Raw genomic sequence first — 19,964 nt, 5'->3', positions numbered from 1 at the left:
ATCATGTTTGTTATTTGTGTTAATAGTAACCCAATTCTCAGTAAAACGTGGGCATCAAGGATATTGTACCAGTTGTTCTGAGAATATTCAAATGAGTAAGGGTCAACCTAAGAATTAGCTTTCCACCCTACCCCTAAACTCCCATTTTAAGCATTATTTGGGAATGCCCAGACACTCATGGAAATCACCAAGCAGATTTGTTGAAACAGAAGACAGTTGTTCTTCACACAGGACAGCTGCTATCAACAAAACAGCTACTAAAAATAACACTCATTATATAATCACGAACTGGTAACAAGCAAACATCACTGGCATTTGTGTATAATGACACTGCTATGTTAGTGGCACAAGACTGTTCTCAAAGTTTGGAAAGTTCACAGAGGAATTACCAAGTTACATTCAAATTAAACTCAGGGATTCTTTTTGGCCCTAGAGTTCTATTTCAGTTGGGAGTGATACAGCCCTTGCCCATTCATGCACAATCACTCTGAAATAATACGACTAATGCTACTACTAAGTTGAAATTTCCTAAAATTTTTAGTGTCCTTTTTGGATATATGTATTTTTCCTTTTCCCAATGCTAAGAGATTTTCTTCCATTACTAAATTAGCAAATGTGGAACATCTGCTCAAGAAAAGCATCCAGATCAAGTAAAGCAAAATTCCTCTTATCTCTACCTCATCCCTTCTCCTTCCCCCTCCCACTGTTTTTTTCCCTTAACTGTCTTGAATAATTTAGGAATAACTTAGGCCATTAACAGTTTTGGTGGTCTTTCCAGGGTGATGGAGGGATGTGAGAAGGGAAGTGTTCATCTCTTTCACCTGAACACTAGCTGTTGTACTGTTAGTGAATGTGAGGTTTAATACAACTAAAAAGAGAAGATTATACATCCCTTCAAAATATGCTCTTTGAAGACATAAACCCACCCAAAAGTAAAGTGTTTGTGCTAATAACTAGGAGCAGCTGACAAAAAATAATGCAATTTTATGTACAATATATTGCAATAGACTCTTGACGCAGAGTTTGTGTTAGTTCCCATGCCACATAGCTCTTTCAAGGAAGACCAAACAAAACTAAGTGTTTAAGTTTTTAACAACCAGTTTCCCATACTTGCAAATTTCAAGTCATTTCAACAAGGACACCTTCCCTCTCACCTAATCAGCTACCTAATCAGAAATTTTAAAGAAATAAAAAAATCCATCTTAGCTGTGATTTTCAAATGGATTGTATAAAATAGTCCCCACAGAAGGCATGCTTTTCAATTAAAAGCTGTGAAACATTTCCACTGATACTGCTACAGCTTTATCATCAAAATAGACTTCATAAGCAATCTGTCTACAAGTGATGTTTCAGCTGTGCTGTCAGCAGCCAAGCACTAACAGAACACCACATCTTCAGAACCTCAGATCATTCACAGCACCCACAAACAGTTTGGGGCCTGTGATTACAGCAGTTCGGGTCCAAACACACCATTCTGACTTCAGCCTCACATTCAGTTACCACAAACAGACAAATTAAGATGTGTGTTCCCTTCTGCTAAGAGTTCTATTTGTTTGGCTACCAATCCACCTACTTAGTCATTTACATTTAGTCTTCAAACTAGTTGTAGTTGTCCAACACCTCATAGGATGCAGTCTGGCCAAGCATTCAAGGATGTGCACCCTACTGCTCAACAGCACTTTTTCCTTGTTTCCATTTAACAGAAGTATTTCAAATGTTTTAGCAACTGTTTATTAAAATAGGATTCTAAGCAGCTCCAACTGAAAGTGTTTGCTTTCGCTGGTAACAGCTACTTGTAATAAACAAAGTTAGAATTATTAGCTGCTGTCATGTGTGATACCATGCTTCTTGGTTCATATCAACATAATTTTCATGTCTTCCTTGGAGATCATGTTGTATGCTACAATTACACGTAGCTGGAAAAACCAGGGCACTGATTACTGAATATACACCCCATAAATGGAGACACTGAGTCGTTTAACATCTTGCAGTTGCAAAGTAGGAGAGCTCTTACCTTGGCCTTACAATCTTTAGTTACAAGAATATTTCCAAAAGTTATCTGGTGATGCTGTCCCAACAAAACTGCTCCCTTCTCCAGGTACATCTGTAGTCTTAATTTTATTCTTCTGCAGAATAAATTAAAAAGTATTTCTTCTATAATTACTAATAAGATCATTTTTAGTACCTACCTCTCTTTTCTTTGCTAGCCCTCCTTAACTTATGAAGCCCTGGAGTCTGAATTGTGCACGGTGCTACATGGATACCTGGTGCTTCTTCAAAGAACTTGTACCAGTAGGTCATAATGCACCTTCACTGGGGCCTGCTATTTCATCTGGACAATTACATTGCCATTTCATTTACTTCACTATCCTTTCATTCCTGAACATTTTGACTGCCATGCAAAATCAAGGGGATTATAAGAGGTATGGCATAACTAGTTGCCTCCTGTTGGAAGACATCTGTGATACATGTTGTCAAACTAAGCATTCTTGGGCTCAAAAAAGTCTGTTTACCCTGCATGTAAGGCATTCACAACAAAAATTTACTGCTGTCTATCTTGGGCTTGCAATTACTAGAAACATTTAACTTGTTGCTTGAGCAGAAATGTTTACATGGTTGAATAATGAATAAACACATCAAGCTCATCAAGAGTTTCTCTGGTGGAATTTAATAAAAGAGTGTAAGAAAAAAAGCATCCCTAGAAATACAATAGCAGTATTTAAAAATGTCTTACATACACGTTGGAAGAAGAGGGAAAGAGAAAATTTTGCTAAACAAAATTGCCAGCTAGTAACAAAGTCTCATTGAAAACTTTCACAGTACTATAGCACGTGTAGACATTTCAGTTAGTTATCAAGCAAGTTCAGTTACACAAAGAAGAAACCCTAAAATTCAAGCAAGGTGGTTTAATCTCTGTTACATAAAATAATATTTGCCTTCAGGAGTTCACATGAAAAGGCAGTTTATTTTTAACATATGGGACTAAGAAACAGACAGTATACAGTTTTGTAGTCAAAACTAAAGAAAAGAACAACATACAATTATTTGAGCTTTCCCCAAAAGAAGAATAATTGGACTCTGTTGATTCATTTGAAAAAAGTGAAACATCGTATATATTTGTATTAGCACAGATGGAGATTAAAGTAATTTTATGACATAACTTTGGTCACCCTGGCAGAGAATACCAAGGTTTGAAAAAAACCCTGTAACCCCCACATACCCAAAGTACAAGGAAGAGACTCTTTTCACAGTGCAACCTCTCTCTGGCGGTTACAGATCAGCATGTTGTATAAGAATGCCTAAAACACAGACTTCAAATATCCCAATGAGCAGAGACTCTAGAATCCAGGGAGCAAGTTACAATTTTCAAGTCTGTCCCTCAAGACACAGTGAAATCTAGAATGTAAGCCCCAGTTGGAAACTAGAAAAGCCCCTGTATCTTTTATCTTACTATTTTCAAGTGAAAGTTGAAACTTTCTTTCGCAGTCAGACCCTGAACCAGATCTTCTGAACTACGATGTGAGCTTCCCCCACCCTTGGAATGAGCTCTTGATTGGAGGCAAGAACAAGGAGGAGATGGAAGTGGTAACACACATTGACAGGGGAATAAGATACAGGAGAGAAACAGGAGAGAACAGCAATGAAAAAACGTTCATCAGCTCTCTTTATGAATTTTTATTTACTAAAACATTCCTTAAAGGCTTTCAGCATTAAGTTAACACCATAACTTGAAATCAGTAATTGACTCCTTACTAGGAAAGTAATTAGACCTCTTTGAGATTATTGCACAAGAACCTGGCAGCAAACAATTTGAAAATGCACATATAGATCAGTTTCTGAAACTGAGTTACATAATGTTTCTAAAGTAAAAAATATATATATTGTTAAAGAATAGAAACTAAATACAGTTGCTTAATTTTAAATCAAGTCCAGCAAGAAAATATTTTAATATGGCAAATACCCCAACACTTGCTGCATGCATCCATAATGTAGCTATTTCATCATGACTGTGATCATACTTCCATCCCCTCCCCAAAATGTATAATCTTGACAAGAAACTCAAAATTGATATAACATGAAACACTTTCTTTTAATATATATTCCCATTTTGGTATTTAATGCTTAATCTATAAATAGATGCTCTCTGACACAAGCATGATTTCTGTGTTACAGTGCTGTTTTAATATTAAAATATTTTATATTAATAAGTCCAAAGCAGTTCATTTTTTAGTTATACTTCCAGTGAAAAAAATATATTCTATTTAATTAAGTATCAGAACTGGAATTTGTATTTTATTAGTGACTATGTGTTGATGACTACTTAAAGATATAATTAGTTCACAAAAAAGTATTGCTTATCTGAGTACTAGGTAAATGCTATATACAGATATTTAAAGAGTAGTTGAGAAACATCATGTAGTGCTACTGTTAAGAAAAGGTTTTGAGTAGTACAAAAATTTCCAATAATTTATGTCCTGATTTTTTTGTGTGTGTGCACACTACCAGGAAAAAAATGACAGGAGAGTAAAAGAAAAAAAAACCAAAAAACCCCACATATCCCAATTACTCTCAGCTAAAGGAACAAATCCATCTATCGTTTTTAGACATTAGATTTAGACATAAGATTTCTACTAATTAAAATTTTGATTTAATAAAGTAATATGGAGGCAGCATGTGGTACATTAAGGTTCATACAATCTGTTAAAGTAATACACAATTGAAAACTAATTACTTGAGCTAAAACTTTCAGGTTGCTTCCAATCTATAGTTTCAGCATAGTGCTACATATTATTCAGTCTTGAAGGCTAAAAGCAAGAATCTGCAATTCTCATTCTATCATAAGCAAAGCTCACCTACACCTCGTCTTAAAACATTTTAGCAGCACAGTCAACTTTATAAAGAGAAAAAGGCAAAATATTACCATAATTTACATATTCTAATAATCTTTTCAAGGCATCAAAAGACCCAGCTTGAAATTCTTATAACCATTGACAAAAATATATTAACATATACTTGCATTTACACTTTCAAAAATTGTAGTTAGTATTAAGTTGGCCTATGAAGCAGTAGTAAAGTGCAAAATATTTGGTATAATATCTAGGGATTAGCCTTAGCTTCTGCGGAACACAAAGGATTAAGCCTGGTTCTTCCATTGACAGCTATGGTGTTTGATGGAGGACCAACCTGGGAGCAGGGAGGGAAAAAAAAAGAAAGAGAAAAAAATATTAAAAAAATGTCAACGTAAATTTCCAGATTTTTATCTCTCTAATATGTTACACAGTGTTACTTCATTTAGTGCTTTTCTCATTGCAATGGAAGACTTCCTATATGATTTCTGAACTAAGCATATATGCTACAGAAGCGGAAAGAAACATAAGACATTACTTAAAAACACATTTTTTCTTGACAAAAAATTTCATGTATAACTATTCAAAAAATGCATAATTTTTAGCCCTTTTCCACACCTGGTTGCAAAGAAATACTTGAAAAATATCACTAAATCAAACACTTTTTATTAAATATTGAATAGACCTGATTTCTTACTAAATCTTCTAACACTCCTGTATACCATGGTAATGTTTCTTTTATCAGAAGCAAACCAACACTTTTAGCACAGATAGCCAAAGCCTGATTTTCAGTGGAACTGCACAGCCCAACAGCTCCAACTAGAGTTAATGGGAGCTGTAGATGCTCCACAGCCATGAGAACCACATACCACAGCACACAGTTTACTAAACACGATGAAAACATTCTCAAGAGAAAAATGATTAAAAAGAAACCTCACTTGACCCATTTTAGATTAGTAATTACTGAGGGCCCTATTGAACAGGAAAGACCAGCAACATAAAAGGCCACAGATCTCAGCACTGCATACTCACAACACATTAAGTAAAACAGAGGGTGAAAAAAATTAAGAACTTGGCAAGTGGTGCCAGGATTATATTTTTTAAATGACTCTCAGAGCTGCAAGAAGGGAGAGTGTGGGCTAAGAGGTAAAAAGAGAAGCAAGCACCTGATGGACATCTCTCATAATTCAAATGGATCAGATTATTACTCCTTTTCCTGACTGCAGTATGATACTGGAAGCTATGAGGTGTATGCATTCTCCAAGTCCCCTCAATTCTCAAAAGCACTTTTGGGTGCAAATAACTTATTGATACAAAATGCTTCATTTCTCTGTCCTACTACTGCCAGTTCTCCAGGTTAAACATAAAATGAGACCATGTTTTTATTAAATTTGCTGTAGGCCAAAAAAATTCTCCTTCTGCTGTCAGACATACCTGTACCACAGCATATGCACTCTGAAAGTGCAAAGAACAGCATGTACAATTTTATGCTTGGCAAAACTTCAGTGAGTTCTTCACTGCATTTTATTTGTGTTCCAGGGGTTTTTTTAAAGCCTGGTTCAGGTTTCTGTGCTGCAGACTGCTCTTCTTTATGGTTACAGCTTCTTCATTATTAGAATGTCTCCTTAAAAAGTCCAGCCCTTTCATCACCCCAGTCTCAACATGTAGTTTACTGACAAAGCACATCTCCCACCCACAGAAGAGAAAGGGAGGAGAAAACCGATTTCAATCATTATCTCTCTCCTCTTCCCCATGTCATTCTTGTACCTAGACTGATAAAGACTACATGGGTCAAATCTACACTAAAAACATTTCTATTAAAAGGAATAAGTAAGTAAAGTGTCATATTATTCAGAATGTAATTATGCATTAGAAGACAAAAAAATATATATGCAAATACAATCCAGACAGTATTTCTGGTGGAACAGATTTTGCCTCTAACGGATTCTGAACAATACAGCATTTTCTTAATTTTATCCTGCTTTTAATGTGATTACTGACATATAGTGAGAAGCAATTCTACAGTGTATCATAAACCATTTGTACTGACTAGAGATCAAAAACCTACTTGAGCATGCTTGTAACTTTTCCAGGAAACTCAGTCTTCCTATTCATTGTAGAAAGGATGGGAGATCTACAAGCCTCAGAGAGGCTGTTGCACTGCTACGGTGAAACAAAAACCTATGAAATGGAATGTTTCACTATCTGACCACTCACTGTGAGATTTTGACCCGAGGGAATCAAAGACTTCCATAAAACAAACAAAAGTGTCCCTTGTATCCACCTACTATACAACATAAGTTTCTTTCAAGTGAAAAAGGGAAAAAAACCAAAAAAGTACTGAATTTCTTTGACCTTCTGCAGTGAGAAACTATTCCTCAAAACAGAATGCAAAATACTAATATGATGTCAGGAAAACTCTGTGAGACTATGATTGGTTGCAAACTTAAAACAGTACAGATTTTAGAAATGTGCATTGTTTTACACAATGAGAGATGTGTAGGTTAATTTTAGGAGAGACAATTTTTAACCAGAGGGGGTAGAGGAAGACGGTCCTTCCAGAATAATTGACAAAACATAGAGAAAAATCTTAGTTATGATGCCAAACAGATTAAGGACCTGATAAAGTCTAATAAATAGGAAATAGTCTTCAGAACTGTGTTATCTGCCTGCAAAAGGTTGCAGCCACTTCAGGTCTAGAGCAAAGCTGCTCAGCAGGTTTCTAAAACTGTATCATTTCAAACAATGTAAATACAAACAAATCAGACTTTATGGACAAGATACTTAACTGATAACCTAGAGATTTATATTTCATTTCAAGAAGATTTTGATTACATTTGTACTGTATGAAAATACAGACATTCAAAGCTCTGTGGGTGCATTCACCAGTTTATTCTGCAAAACTGACCCTCTTCCCCATCTCCCTTTCCCATTGTTAAGAGACCTCTTGGCAGCAGTTTGTGCCAAAACTAACTGCTTTTAGAATCAGGCATTAGTATGGTAATTTTGAAGGAAGTACCATGAGTTCTTTGTTTTGGATGCAATGATGAAAACTCACCCTTTTCAATTTGGCAGCAGCTTCTCCAGAGCGGATTGCAGCCAGCAAGCTCTGGTGGATCTGTTCGGGGTCAGCGCGCGGGAGCGTCATCGCGGTTTGTCTCTTAGTGACAGGGCGTGGGTGGTCAGGGGAAGCACTTGACTGCGCCTGACTCTTCTGCTCACTATTCACATGGCTGCCTTTCTATAAAGGGAGGAAGTGGAAGGAAAAGAAGCCAAAAACCTTTAATCTGAATTAGTTATAAATGGAAATCTGAATCAACCTGGCACAAGGTTGCATAGCAAACTGCTGCCATTCTAGTGTTCGCTTGATTCAAGACTTCAGAGATCAGCCACATTTCCAGCATAGCACAGTTTCTCTCTCACGTAATTACGCCAGCAAAACTTTATATCTCCATTCAAGCATGCTTGTGGCATGACCACTTGAAGCCAAAGAGATCACACCACTCAGAATTAAATTTAAGGAATCAATACACAGAACTATAAAGAACAAATCATAAGCACTCCAAGCATGAAAATAAGTATTACACAAGAGGAATAACTAATTAATTGACAGTTCTTTAAATTAGGGGATGCTAATTATGGCAGGAAAAGTTATTTCCGATCATCTGAATGATGTTGCTCTCATTTTTAACATTCCCTGTATCCCTGTACTTCATTATAATGCTGTGCTACTGGTGGACACCACAGGGTATTCTCCCTGTACAAATACAGAGCTTTCTGACCAGGGAGCAATTCAGAAACAAGACTTTACACTGGTTGCACTTGATGGCAGTGGATCCACAGTCAATTAGTATTAGAAATAAAGTTTACCTTATCCATTAGACTATTTTGTGACCCCGCTGTTACGGTCTGTAAGGAAGGGCTTTTCACTTCAGGCATGGAAGTAGCTGAGGAGAATCCAGCTGCCAAAGGGGCAGAGGGGAGTTCCACTGGAAATTCCTCTCTCGGTGCCTGGCTAGTGATCGTACGCGTCTTATTGAATGATTGTGACCTTTTGACTGCAGATGAGACAGCAAGAGCAAAAGGGGATGGTCTTGAACTGGAATATGGCTTTGGAACTGCAAAAGTTCTGAGTGTTCTTAGATTCAATGGTGCTGGAGGACAGGAGGGAAAACTTAAAAGCTTATTGCTTTTAACAGGAGAAGTGGAAGATTCAGTGTTTTTTCCATCATCAACTTTTTCTTGATCTGCTGCAGGAGAGGGAATACTTGTTTTTTGTAAAGCCAAAGAAGTTAAATCAGGTGATGAGATTTTTTTACCCATCTCTGTATTCTTAATTTCATTTTGAATTGAATTAGGAGCACAAACTGTACTTCTGGCAACTGCAGATGTCACATAGTGACCGGAAGCTCTTCGTTGCATCTGCAGATAAAAAGAACTAGGCTTTGTTGTGGGACTTAATGGACTTAATGCATTTGACTTGTCCTGAGTCTCAGGAGAAGCATTTGTATTATCCAAACTTAGCAGCAGTGGGGCACACTGCTTGAAAGACTCTCTTTCCATCTGGTTGCTCTCAGTAGTAATCTCAGCTCCAGAGGTCACAGTATGGTCAGAAGTGCTATTCACTCGCTGCAGCAGATCATTTCCTGCTGCAGCTTCATTTCGTGAACCAGCCTGTGAAGGACCCACACTTTTTGACAGATGAGGAATTTCAGTTTGTACTATGAATTCTTTGGGGTCTTCCAAAGTAGATACCTCTTGTTCCTTATGATCTAATGGAACTTCTGATTCCCAGCTCTTCATCATTTCTAGGAATTTTGGAGGCACTATTTTATAAGTAGTCATCCCAATTTTTGGTATGTAATCCCTTGTAATTTCATTAGCAGGTTTGGGTTTAGGTTTGGTGTCCTGTCTATAAAAAGGGTGACCTTTTACAGGAGAATCACCTGGAGTTTCTGCAGTTGTTTCTCGTGAAGCGAAGTTACTGCCATTTATACAGATGTGACTCTGGTCTTTCATTGGAATTACTCTTTCATGAGTAACTTCTTGTGTCTCAAGATTTTGTTCTATTGAAGTATCTTCACTCTCTTGATGCATTCCATGCATCACTTGAAGAAGAGGGTTCTTCTTATCTCTGTTGTGTTGAGGGACTAGTTCTCTAAATGTGGATGATTCAACACCCTGAGGAACAGTAATTTCGTTCTGTGTAGTCCTTCCCAAATTGCTATCCAAAGTCTGGATTCCAACATCCTGAGTTTTTACTGTGTCCAAGCTGGTTTGATTTGTTTTGTCATCTTGCTTTTCTGAAATCAGTTGAGGATAATTTCTATGACTTACAGAGATGTCATTTTCACATGCCTGGCAGTTTGATAGTCTGTCAACTTCAAGCTTGTTATTTTCTCTAAAATCTACTGTTTTAATTTCAGCTGTCTGAAGTTTTTTCCCTTCTTCTGTTGTTGGAAGGAGTCTTGTATCACTGTGATCTTTAAGTTAAAGAAAGGTTCCAAAATTAGTACCAATGCCAAATCAAATGCCAAAAAAGATTCAATCTTCCTCATTACATTCTATGTATTTAATAACAATGACTGCTTTTCACTGATGCTAATTTTTCCTTAACACTTTTAAAGGCTATTTAAAGATGTAAATATATTTGACTAATATTGCCAAATAATTGTATTGTGATTCAGGTACTCTTCCTTGATAAACAGGTTACAGATGCCATGCATCGACTTAATAGGAAAAACTATTCTCAAACAATTTAAAAAGTGCTAATGAATTTCAGTTCATTATATAGGCATCAGTGACTCAAGAGCTCAAGGACTATTCAATATCGAGTTAGATGCAAGTTTTATTTAGTTCCACACATTTGTGGCTTCTGTCCTTTAGTTTTAATGTTACAAATCTTATTTGTCAATTACGCCTTATGTATTTGTACAAGGAACAACTGAAAAACATTATGGACAAGAGCGATTTGGCAAACCTATTTTTCCTACCCTTTAGGTGGTCTGATAATTCAATTTTCTACCCCTGGACTAAGCATGTGATCAAATCCCAAACACATGAATATTTGAGTCAAATTGTTTTAAACACAATATTGGGAAAAATTAAATTCTTCAGAAATAATCATTTGGAGTGGTATTCTGTAGGGAAAAAAAATCCTCATTTCATGTATGCTACAAAACGGCAGTTAAAATTTATATCACATATAAACAGGACTTGTGTTGTTATGATTTATTAACAGAGGTATACTGAGTATAAAAGACTATAGAAGGCCTAATATATAAATCTGAAAATCAGTGTCAGAAAAGAGTAAAATAAATCAGTCAGGTCACTAAATCCACAGGAAAATTTATGACCCATTAGATGCACAGGATGTCGTCATTTTGTTTCAGATCAGTGTGTCACTTTCTTTTATTTGTGCTTAAAAATATTTGTATTTTCATGCAGAAAACTCACCCTAATTTCATAAGCAAAGAACAACTGATGGCTTCTTCTTCCCCACAGGGGTGTGGCAGCCATGTCACCCCACGTGGCAGGATTACCTTTGTGTTCAGCTTTCCCCCTCCTCAGCACTGTCCCACCCAACCATTCTACAACAGCACGAGGCAGCTTTGACTACTGCTAAAACAAAAGTATATTAAAAACAAACCCCAAAGAAACAAAACTGCAGCCAATTTTTGCCACTTCATCTCAAAGAAAATACACTAGAGCTAGAAAAGGTGTAAAGAAAATAATCTTATTATAACAATTCAAGAATTGACTGTATAGCCATTTCTTCAAAGGAATAGAAAAGTTCAAGCTTCAAGTATTAACAAGTGGGAACTACTCACCATCAATTTTATTTTGAGCTAAAATTTTAAGCTTCCCGTCTGTTTGAAATCCAGCATCCTCACTGCTTATCTTAGTCTGTAGTCCTCTGCAAAGCACAACAGTACATTAAATATGCTGGTATCATTCATTTCAGTAAACACAAGGAACGATGCAAGAGAACTGGCAATATTCTCCAAACACAGATGGACAAAACAGAACTGCTCTGCCAAACACTGGAATACTCAACAGAATAGATTTCTTTTTTTTAAAAAACAAGAGGAAATGCTGCCATGGTATTTTACCAAAATGACATGCAGCTCCACTTGCTTCTGTGTAAGCAGATGATCCATCTTCCCTTCTCTTTTCCCTCTCCTTTTGTTTACACGTGCAGTCTGAACAAGCCACTTTCCAATAACAACTCCATTCCAATGAAGCCACAATGGTTTTTCACTTTATATAAAGTGTTCTGACACCCCTCCATCTAAAATGTGTCCCTGACTTTGTCCCTAGCATGATACACAACAAGCTGCCATGAGACACTGTGTATGAACACACGAACTGAGCAGTACAGACTTCGCAAAATAGTCCCTTTCAAGAAATACCTTGAGAACAGAAAAGAAACACACACAACATGTTACTTGCATGCTAAACATCTTGCAAATACATACAATATCTATTTCCCTCATTTCATGGGGGACAAGAGAACTGCAAAAATGCTGAATAAAAAAGTAATCATTTTGAGGGTGGGGGGCGATATTAAGTCCTTGGCTTCAGAAGGTAAATGAATAAGGCAAAAATATTTAAAATTTCTTTATAGAAAGTTATTACAACTTCAAACTTTGTTCAAGATATTTTTATTTTATGTAGTTAGAAATACTGGCATTATGAAGATTCCAATTAATTTGCCACATCAAATGTATCAGTTTTCAGAATCAGTGCCTTGAGCTGTCACATCTGCTTTGAAGCATTTAAAATGATACATTTCTCAATAACCATCCATGCTCATGTTGCCTGTGTAGTCCCAAACATACTGTAAGTGTCCAATAAACCACCAAATGGTTTTGAGAGCATATGCTCTCAAAATTACTGTTGGAAGAAAGTTAAAGCTCAGTCCTGCACTCTGTACTCTTACTTAGCTCCATTCCTTTTAACACAGCTGAGGGACTGAGCTAAAACTATTAACAACAGTCTGAACTAGATTTTTAATAGGAATTTAAAAAAAAAAATCAAATCAAAACCCACCAAACCCAAAAGCCATAAAACACCACAGAGTATCATTATTGAAATTAGTGGTTTTGACTGGAATATTTTGCATATATCCCTGGTTTGATTAAAAAAGAAAACACTTCTCAAAGTAACTGGATCTTATATATAAGATTCAAATTACCTTGTTTTCCAGATATATGATGTCAGAGAAACACTACTTCTCATTTTGGAATCCCCATGATATTTGAGGAAGCAATTGCCAAACTCTAAAGCCAGAATGCAGTACATTCTAGCTGACTCTCACCAGGATTATAAAACATGAAAGGTTACTACCAATTCACAGGGGGGAGGGGACAGAAACATCCCCTTGACAATCAGGCAAACTGGCCCAATAACACAGGCCTCATAATTTGCAAATTCAAGACAATTTATTAGATCCCCAAAGAGGAAAAACTGGGACAATATTTGCCAGAACAGAGTATCAAATATTTTTGCAAAGCCACATCTGACTTTGGACTGACAAAAAGGTGCCTTCAAATGCAAGTTAAACGTCGCTTTACTACCTTGAAAGTTCTTGGCTACTAGGGCAGTCACACGTTTTGGCTTCAGTACAATAATCGAAATAGTTCTTTCAATTTAATTTGGGAACAGTAGCCAGCTTAGTTGCCCCAGGGAACAGAGAAATAGTGAATTACATTAACACAATGGGACTTCTCTGGACAATCAACATTTATTTCAAGCAGGCACTAACTCATGTTGGAAACCTGCTGAGTCAGGTAGTTTAACAAACATGCTGAAGGGCAAAGGTACAGCATCACCAGAAGGGAAAAAGAGTGCTTAAGGAAACTAATGTGTTTATTCTTTAAAAAAGCTGAATTAACTTGTTTTCCTGAGAGCAAATGGATTGAGACAGGTCAAGACCACACATAAGGAAAAGAAAAAATAAAAATTAAAGCCAAAACGAATATGCAAGCAGTAAGAATCATGCCCAAAAACCCAGAAATGGCTGATGTATCCATTTTTCCCCATCTGTAAGAATAAATTTATATACTTTTATTTACCTAATCAAGCCAAACTTTTTGCAGCACGCTGCTCTAGTAAATACACTGGGCATTTTAGAGCTGGGTTCAGCTTTTCTGGGCTCCAGCTGTTTGAATAGTAAGGAAAGGGAAGATTAAACAGAATAGACTGCAGAACACTTCATTGTCATTTCTGCTGAAAAGCTCCATGAATTACTGTGCACAGAAGAGTGCTACAATGAAAGCTAAGCATATTAAAGCTCATTCCTCTCTCACAATTCTCTATTTTGTACTTCACAATGAAACAGCACTCTGCATTTTATTTGCCTCCCCCATTGTCTCCCCAATGCTCCTTTCTTTGTCACAAAACGTACTTACTTGCCATCTGTGCTCATATTTTCTTGTTTTTCTTCCTTGAAGCTTTGCGAGTTGTCTACGGAAACACTGCCAGGAACGGGAGCTGATGAAGCAGGATCATTTTTGTCATTTTCCAGTGGTATCTCAGCAGAGCTGAAGGCTGCAGCAACCTCTCCTATCCTGGGAGAGGTATTGGTACTTTCACTTTCCTCTCCCTGTTGCACACTTATCTCTTCCCTTTCATCAATTCCTTCCAGGTTGTATTCTGAGCTCCTTACATCTACACTCACAAAGGAAAGCAAAAAAAAGTGAAAATACCCCCAAACCCAACAAAACCCAAACCAAACCACAGCTCTCAATGCAGGTTGTAGATAAAAAGGGACTGCTGAAGGCAGCCTAAGTAGTTTGAAGAAGGAAAACTGACTTTTTTCATAGTTCAGGTAAATTAAAAAAAAAAAATAAAAAGAGATCCATCCAGACTTCACAGCATTCTCTAGTTCTTTTCAATTCTCTCTTCTGACACAAGAATATGGTCATGACCATGCTACTGTCCACCTGGTTCTGTATCTGTACCTACTTTAAAACATTTTCCATGTTTAACCCAAGTACTGGATTAAGATTGTTAAATATATTTTGATCTATCTCATAACCCCTAATTTCATGGAGGTAGACAGTTTCTTTTACCCAGACTTCTTGTACTTCCATTAGCTTTCCAGTGGGTTTTAAAATGCACAGCTCCTCTATATCAGAGCAGGAATGTTAAAGAACTAAAGAGCGACCCAAATGTCAATTTTGCCTGTGGTCTGAACAAGTTTCATCACCGTTAGCAAAAATTTCCCATAACCATCCTAAGTTTATTAAAGTGTCTTGTGCAGTGCCTCATGTTACAGTAGAAAAATAAAGTTCATAGAAAAGTGCTAATCCATAAAAATACTGACATTTGCAACCAGAGCATAGTTAAACTAAAAGGTTGGGTTGCTGGATTAGGACAAAGATAAATCAGTGTACTTGAAGTTGAACTAATAAATACACCTGACCAGGGTACTCCCATCAGATTTGGGTGCGCTGATACCTATTAGGAACAAGCCTTGCACTTGGAAAATTAGGTTGCAGTCTTTCTAAGTAGTAGCAGTAAATTTCCAAGAGTAAAAGTCAACAAAGTCAACAAAGAAAGCAAAAGTAAGGAATACTGGAAAGTCACAGATCCCAGAGTACAAAAAAAAAGAAAAAAAAATCTTAGACTGACTTTTTTTTAGCAATTGGTATCCTACAATGCTTCCAGTACTTCTAGAGAAGTACACTGTTAGAGAAAAGTAGTAAGAGAATGTATGTATTGGAGAAAGGCTCAGTACAGAACAGAAACTTTGATGTTTACAATAGAGATCATTTTAGTAATGGCAGTATCATTATGTGTGAGAAGTTAAATATATATGTCAAAATGCACAAACAAAGCATAACAAAATGTGAGCAAACATTAAACCGGTCAAGACTATCCCACAGCCCATAACTGGCTCTCAAGAACATTGCCTCCTTCACTGGTGAGACCTATTACACCATGGGCCTGAGCCATTACCAGCCACAGGAACAAAGCCAGATTTTTCAGTCTGAATACTGAATTATACAACAAAAAACAGCCAGAACTTTTGACAAGATAAATGGAAGCATTCTGGAGCTGTTACAGTTTTATGCCCAGGCACTGCTGTCATTTCTCTGCTGCTTTTCCTCTGGAGAGGAGTGTAACAAAGGCTGAGTTACATCTCTACTCCTGGGATGGAAACTTAGCTTGGGTTGGTAGGAGACATTCCTGACATTCCTGCTACATGAAAGTCTGTTCTTTGCTGTGCTAGAAACACTTCCAAGCATTGGGGTGGACTAACCAGACCTACAAATGGATAATACCAAACAAAAACAGCCCTCACACTTCTTAAAAAAATGCTCTATCTCATTTGTCAGCATAAGATCAGCTTTGCTTGCTAGTGGGTTTTCATCTGTTACTGGGTCTCATTCCAGACCTGGGCCATCACTGCTGTAGCAGAAAAAAGTCTGAATACTTTTGAAAACAAACAACATTTAACAACTGTCCTTCACTTACATCATGCAGTTAACTCCCTAGGGGAACAGGTCAGATTCTGATTTGTTTCCAAACCCTCAGTCTATAGCTTTTACGTGCAACATACTGCTAGGAAGAACTTACAGCAATACTGGCTACATACTGTTGCCTTACTGCTTATACACCCTATCTGTAGTTCCAGATGTAACATAAATTGGATTTCTACCTGCATATAATTTATTCTCTCAGAACTTTAGTCACTGGGTTTTAAGTAGCCCTAAACCAACATTGTTAGAATCTACAGTGTGCCACTGTGAAGATAGATATATATAAATAGATATAGATATATATACACACACCTGATGACTGACATACCAACTGCGACTCTCCTTTCAGCAGTAAGAATACCCTTTGCCCAGCAGAGAACAGGCTGGTGCTGCTCTGTGAGCTCTTATGCTCATAAGCACCAGAGCCAAAAAGCCTGACTACATCATGCAAATCTGCTCCTGACTCTACAGCCCTTAACAAGGTGCTTAAGAAATACTGTAACCAATAGGATTATATAGATTTGTTTGATGGGAAGTTTTTTAAACATCTCTAATTTCAAAATTTGTTTTGAACACTGTTTTACCCTCTTCCCTAGAAAAATAAAGACTAAGCATTAATTAAATTTTGGAAAGGTGAACAAAAATCATAAATGATAAAGTGAATTGCTGCTTATAATCCTAAATGTTCACATTAATTCTTTGTCAATGCTTATTCTAGTAGATGTGTGCCTTCAAACTCCCTTTGTCAAAGTAAGACTGTTTTTACACCATGGGAAAACTGTCATTTCACAAGAGAAATGTTGCCTATTCCATACTATAAAGCTCCACTCAATGTATGTGTGTCTAAGTAGAGCACAGTTAACAGACACCAAATTGAATACTTGCAGTGGTTCATTCTAGGGCAAAAGGTAATGCTGTACTTGCAGCTTAGGTTATTTTGCTCATTTGCTGAAGTAGCACTGCATAACAGAACTACTATGGAATGCCAGTCATAGCTGGACAAAAACTCACAATGCTTCCCAGATGCCCAACAATCAAAGCAGTATTAAACCAAATGGATGGAACTCTGGGGTTTTCGTAGAGTTAAAATTATGTCCCACTTTGCAATTAAAGATATACTGAACTATTCCATCCATTTAAAACAGTTGCCAAATGTGGTAATTTTCAGACTAGGAATAGGACAAGTGTACTGCATGTGATTTTGCTGCAGGTTAATATTGGTTCTCACAGCACAACAGGCTTTGCTGAAAGGACCCTTTATACACAGGCCTCATGACAGTTTCAGAGATGCCACCAGAGAGCAGCAGTATCCCATGAGGAAAAAAAAGAGGCAATGAAGCTGTGCTATGTGACTTGTATGTACATTTTAAAAAACTGCACTACATCAAGTCTTCAGCAAAGGACACTGCATGAAGACACGAGAACTAGAGATTGAAGATTGTCACTAACTGAAGAGGTAAATCCAAGGACTCAATATAGACTGCCCTCAGCCCAGTGAAGGTGATTACTTTTCTCTATTTCTTTCCATTACAGCTTAAATTAAAGTATTTAATTACAGAACTCAAATGCCTCAACCAGAAGCTTCTAAATCTATCGAAAAACAAACAAGCCATTTCTTTGAAGTTCAGGGCTGTTTACCTACACAGCACTTGGACGTTACAGTGATGGGAAAGGCAAAAATTATAGCACGGATCAACAATTTTAAGATAAAAACAAGTACAAGAAAACAAGAAAAACTTGATTTAAAATCCCAGTATGATAACCTCACTCATCTTAGACCCATTGCATATAGATAAGACAGTTTTCAACACACAAAATTCAGTACTAAAAAACAAGCCACTCACTCAGAACTGATTATTCTCTTTCATCTGCTACAACAGCTAGGACAAGGAAAGGTTACAACTTTGTTACATCTTCAACCTCGGAATCCACAGTACAGGTTCATACTCCCGTTTATTACATTATGTATTGCTTCTACTTAATGTCTTTTCCAATAATTTACATAAATTGCCCTAAACACAAACCAAGCCCAAGTTTACTGATTTTTTATTTTTCCCCCTTTGCCAGTGACCTACCATCCTAGCAGATGACTTTTTCAACTCTTGTGGTACATTTGTGTTTTACCACTCCAACCAATTTGACTGGCATCCTGAATAAAACAGCCAGAAAACTACTTAAAAATTCCTGTCAACTAGCACAGTAACTGAGTGTTTAGCCTCATATAATGACAGTGGCACTCCACAGGCTTAGCATTTATATACTTCATTCTTATGAAATGCATTGAAGAGTTATTTCTTCAGATTGCTCTGGCACTGATTATTCTAAAAGCTTTTTCAAATTTTAGAAGACTTCTAGATGTTGTATCTTGTAACTGAACCCTACAGTCTGGTGCTTACAAACAACAGTACTTCACAGTACAAACTGCATAAATCAAAAAAAGGATTATGTTCAGCAGCTAAATAATTGTATTTTAAACAGCTATACTTTCATATATCACATTTTTCCCGTAACACCCAACAAATAATTTAATATATAAACAACTATTTATGCATTCAGTTTAGATTTACAACTTATGTTTTCAAGGCTGTTCAGATGCCAACCAAAAGGCAGGCACAGATTTGCTCCTGCCCCTATGTTATGCAGGTCAAGGGCAGCACAAGGCAGGGTTCTAAAAACAACACTGGGCTTTAGCTTTTGAAAAGCTTGTTATGAGGTACAAAAAAAAAAAAAAAAAATCACAGAAATTCTGGATAGTTCTTCTCTGTAACTTGTGAGGAAAGAGGGAAAACGGGGATAATGTTTAGTTTATTGAATGTAAAGCACAGATACCAACACAAAATATATTGTATTTGTTTTTTGTAGACATTAAGGGTAAAATATCTTTATTTTAGAATGGCATATTTTTACTTCAAAGGAAAACTTAATTGATCTGAAGCATTAAAATTAGTTCTATACTTATGACACATCTATAGTATAGTAATTTATTGCTATGAATTACCATAGCTTGCTATGAAGTAGATTTTATCAATACTTTTGTAAAAAGAACCAACCTGTTTCAGGCTGCATTTCAGTGGCTCTTCCTTCCACTTTAGTGGAGGCTGATTCTGTCGACTCTGTTACTGCAAAAAGTGAAGCAACAACCTTAACACCTCTCAATTTTTGCACCAACAGAAGTTCTAGATAAAATGTTCGACTGTGGTCATACAGACTAGTGATTTCTTCAAGAAACTCCTCTGAAGCAACTAGTGCTCACTGTCACATTTTCCAGATACTTTAATCTCAACTCTTAGGCATTTTTTAACCAGAAAACTGAATTTTTGATCAAACAGAAGAATTACAAAAAAACAATATTGAACTTTCTCCCAGATTCTTCTAGCATGTCCATTTGCTATTATACTCTCTCTGATCCAGAGAAGCTAATCTTTTCTCCCCACCCCAAGCAGTCCACCTGAGTAACATAAACACAATTCTATACCTAACCTAGCTATAATTAATTTGGTATTGTGCTTTCTGATCTGCATGTTCTAAATACCTCTTTTTCTCACACTTGAGGGAAAATAACAGAAGATTGGTGAGGAGGATTGTAAACACGCTCAAGTGACTTGCAGTAGGGGTGCAAAATCCCACA

At 36.7% G+C, this 19,964-nt stretch overlaps 1 protein-coding gene across 1 annotated transcript in view; it reads right to left on the bottom strand.

Moving 5' to 3' along the window:
• Window positions 1-3,736: 3,736 nt before the first annotated feature.
• Window positions 3,737-19,964, bottom strand: part of COBLL1 (cordon-bleu WH2 repeat protein like 1) — a gene marked incomplete at its 5' end in the record, with an annotated part of 79,884 nt that continues 63,656 nt past the window's right edge. The window contains 6 exons of the mRNA XM_082285407.1: window positions 3,737-5,184; window positions 7,906-8,088; window positions 8,718-10,330; window positions 11,678-11,763; window positions 14,261-14,519; window positions 19,387-19,455. Of these exons, the coding sequence (XP_082141533.1) occupies window positions 5,098-5,184; window positions 7,906-8,088; window positions 8,718-10,330; window positions 11,678-11,763; window positions 14,261-14,519; window positions 19,387-19,455 (2,297 nt within the window). The 3' untranslated portion in view covers window positions 3,737-5,097. The remainder of the gene's footprint in view (window positions 5,185-7,905; window positions 8,089-8,717; window positions 10,331-11,677; window positions 11,764-14,260; window positions 14,520-19,386; window positions 19,456-19,964) is intronic.

The sequence above is a fragment of the Coloeus monedula genome (assembly GCF_965178545.1).
Source record: "Coloeus monedula genome assembly, chromosome: 7".
Classification (NCBI taxonomy): Eukaryota; Metazoa; Chordata; class Aves; order Passeriformes; family Corvidae; genus Coloeus; species Coloeus monedula.
This window is presented reverse-complemented; position numbering and strand designations above follow the sequence as displayed.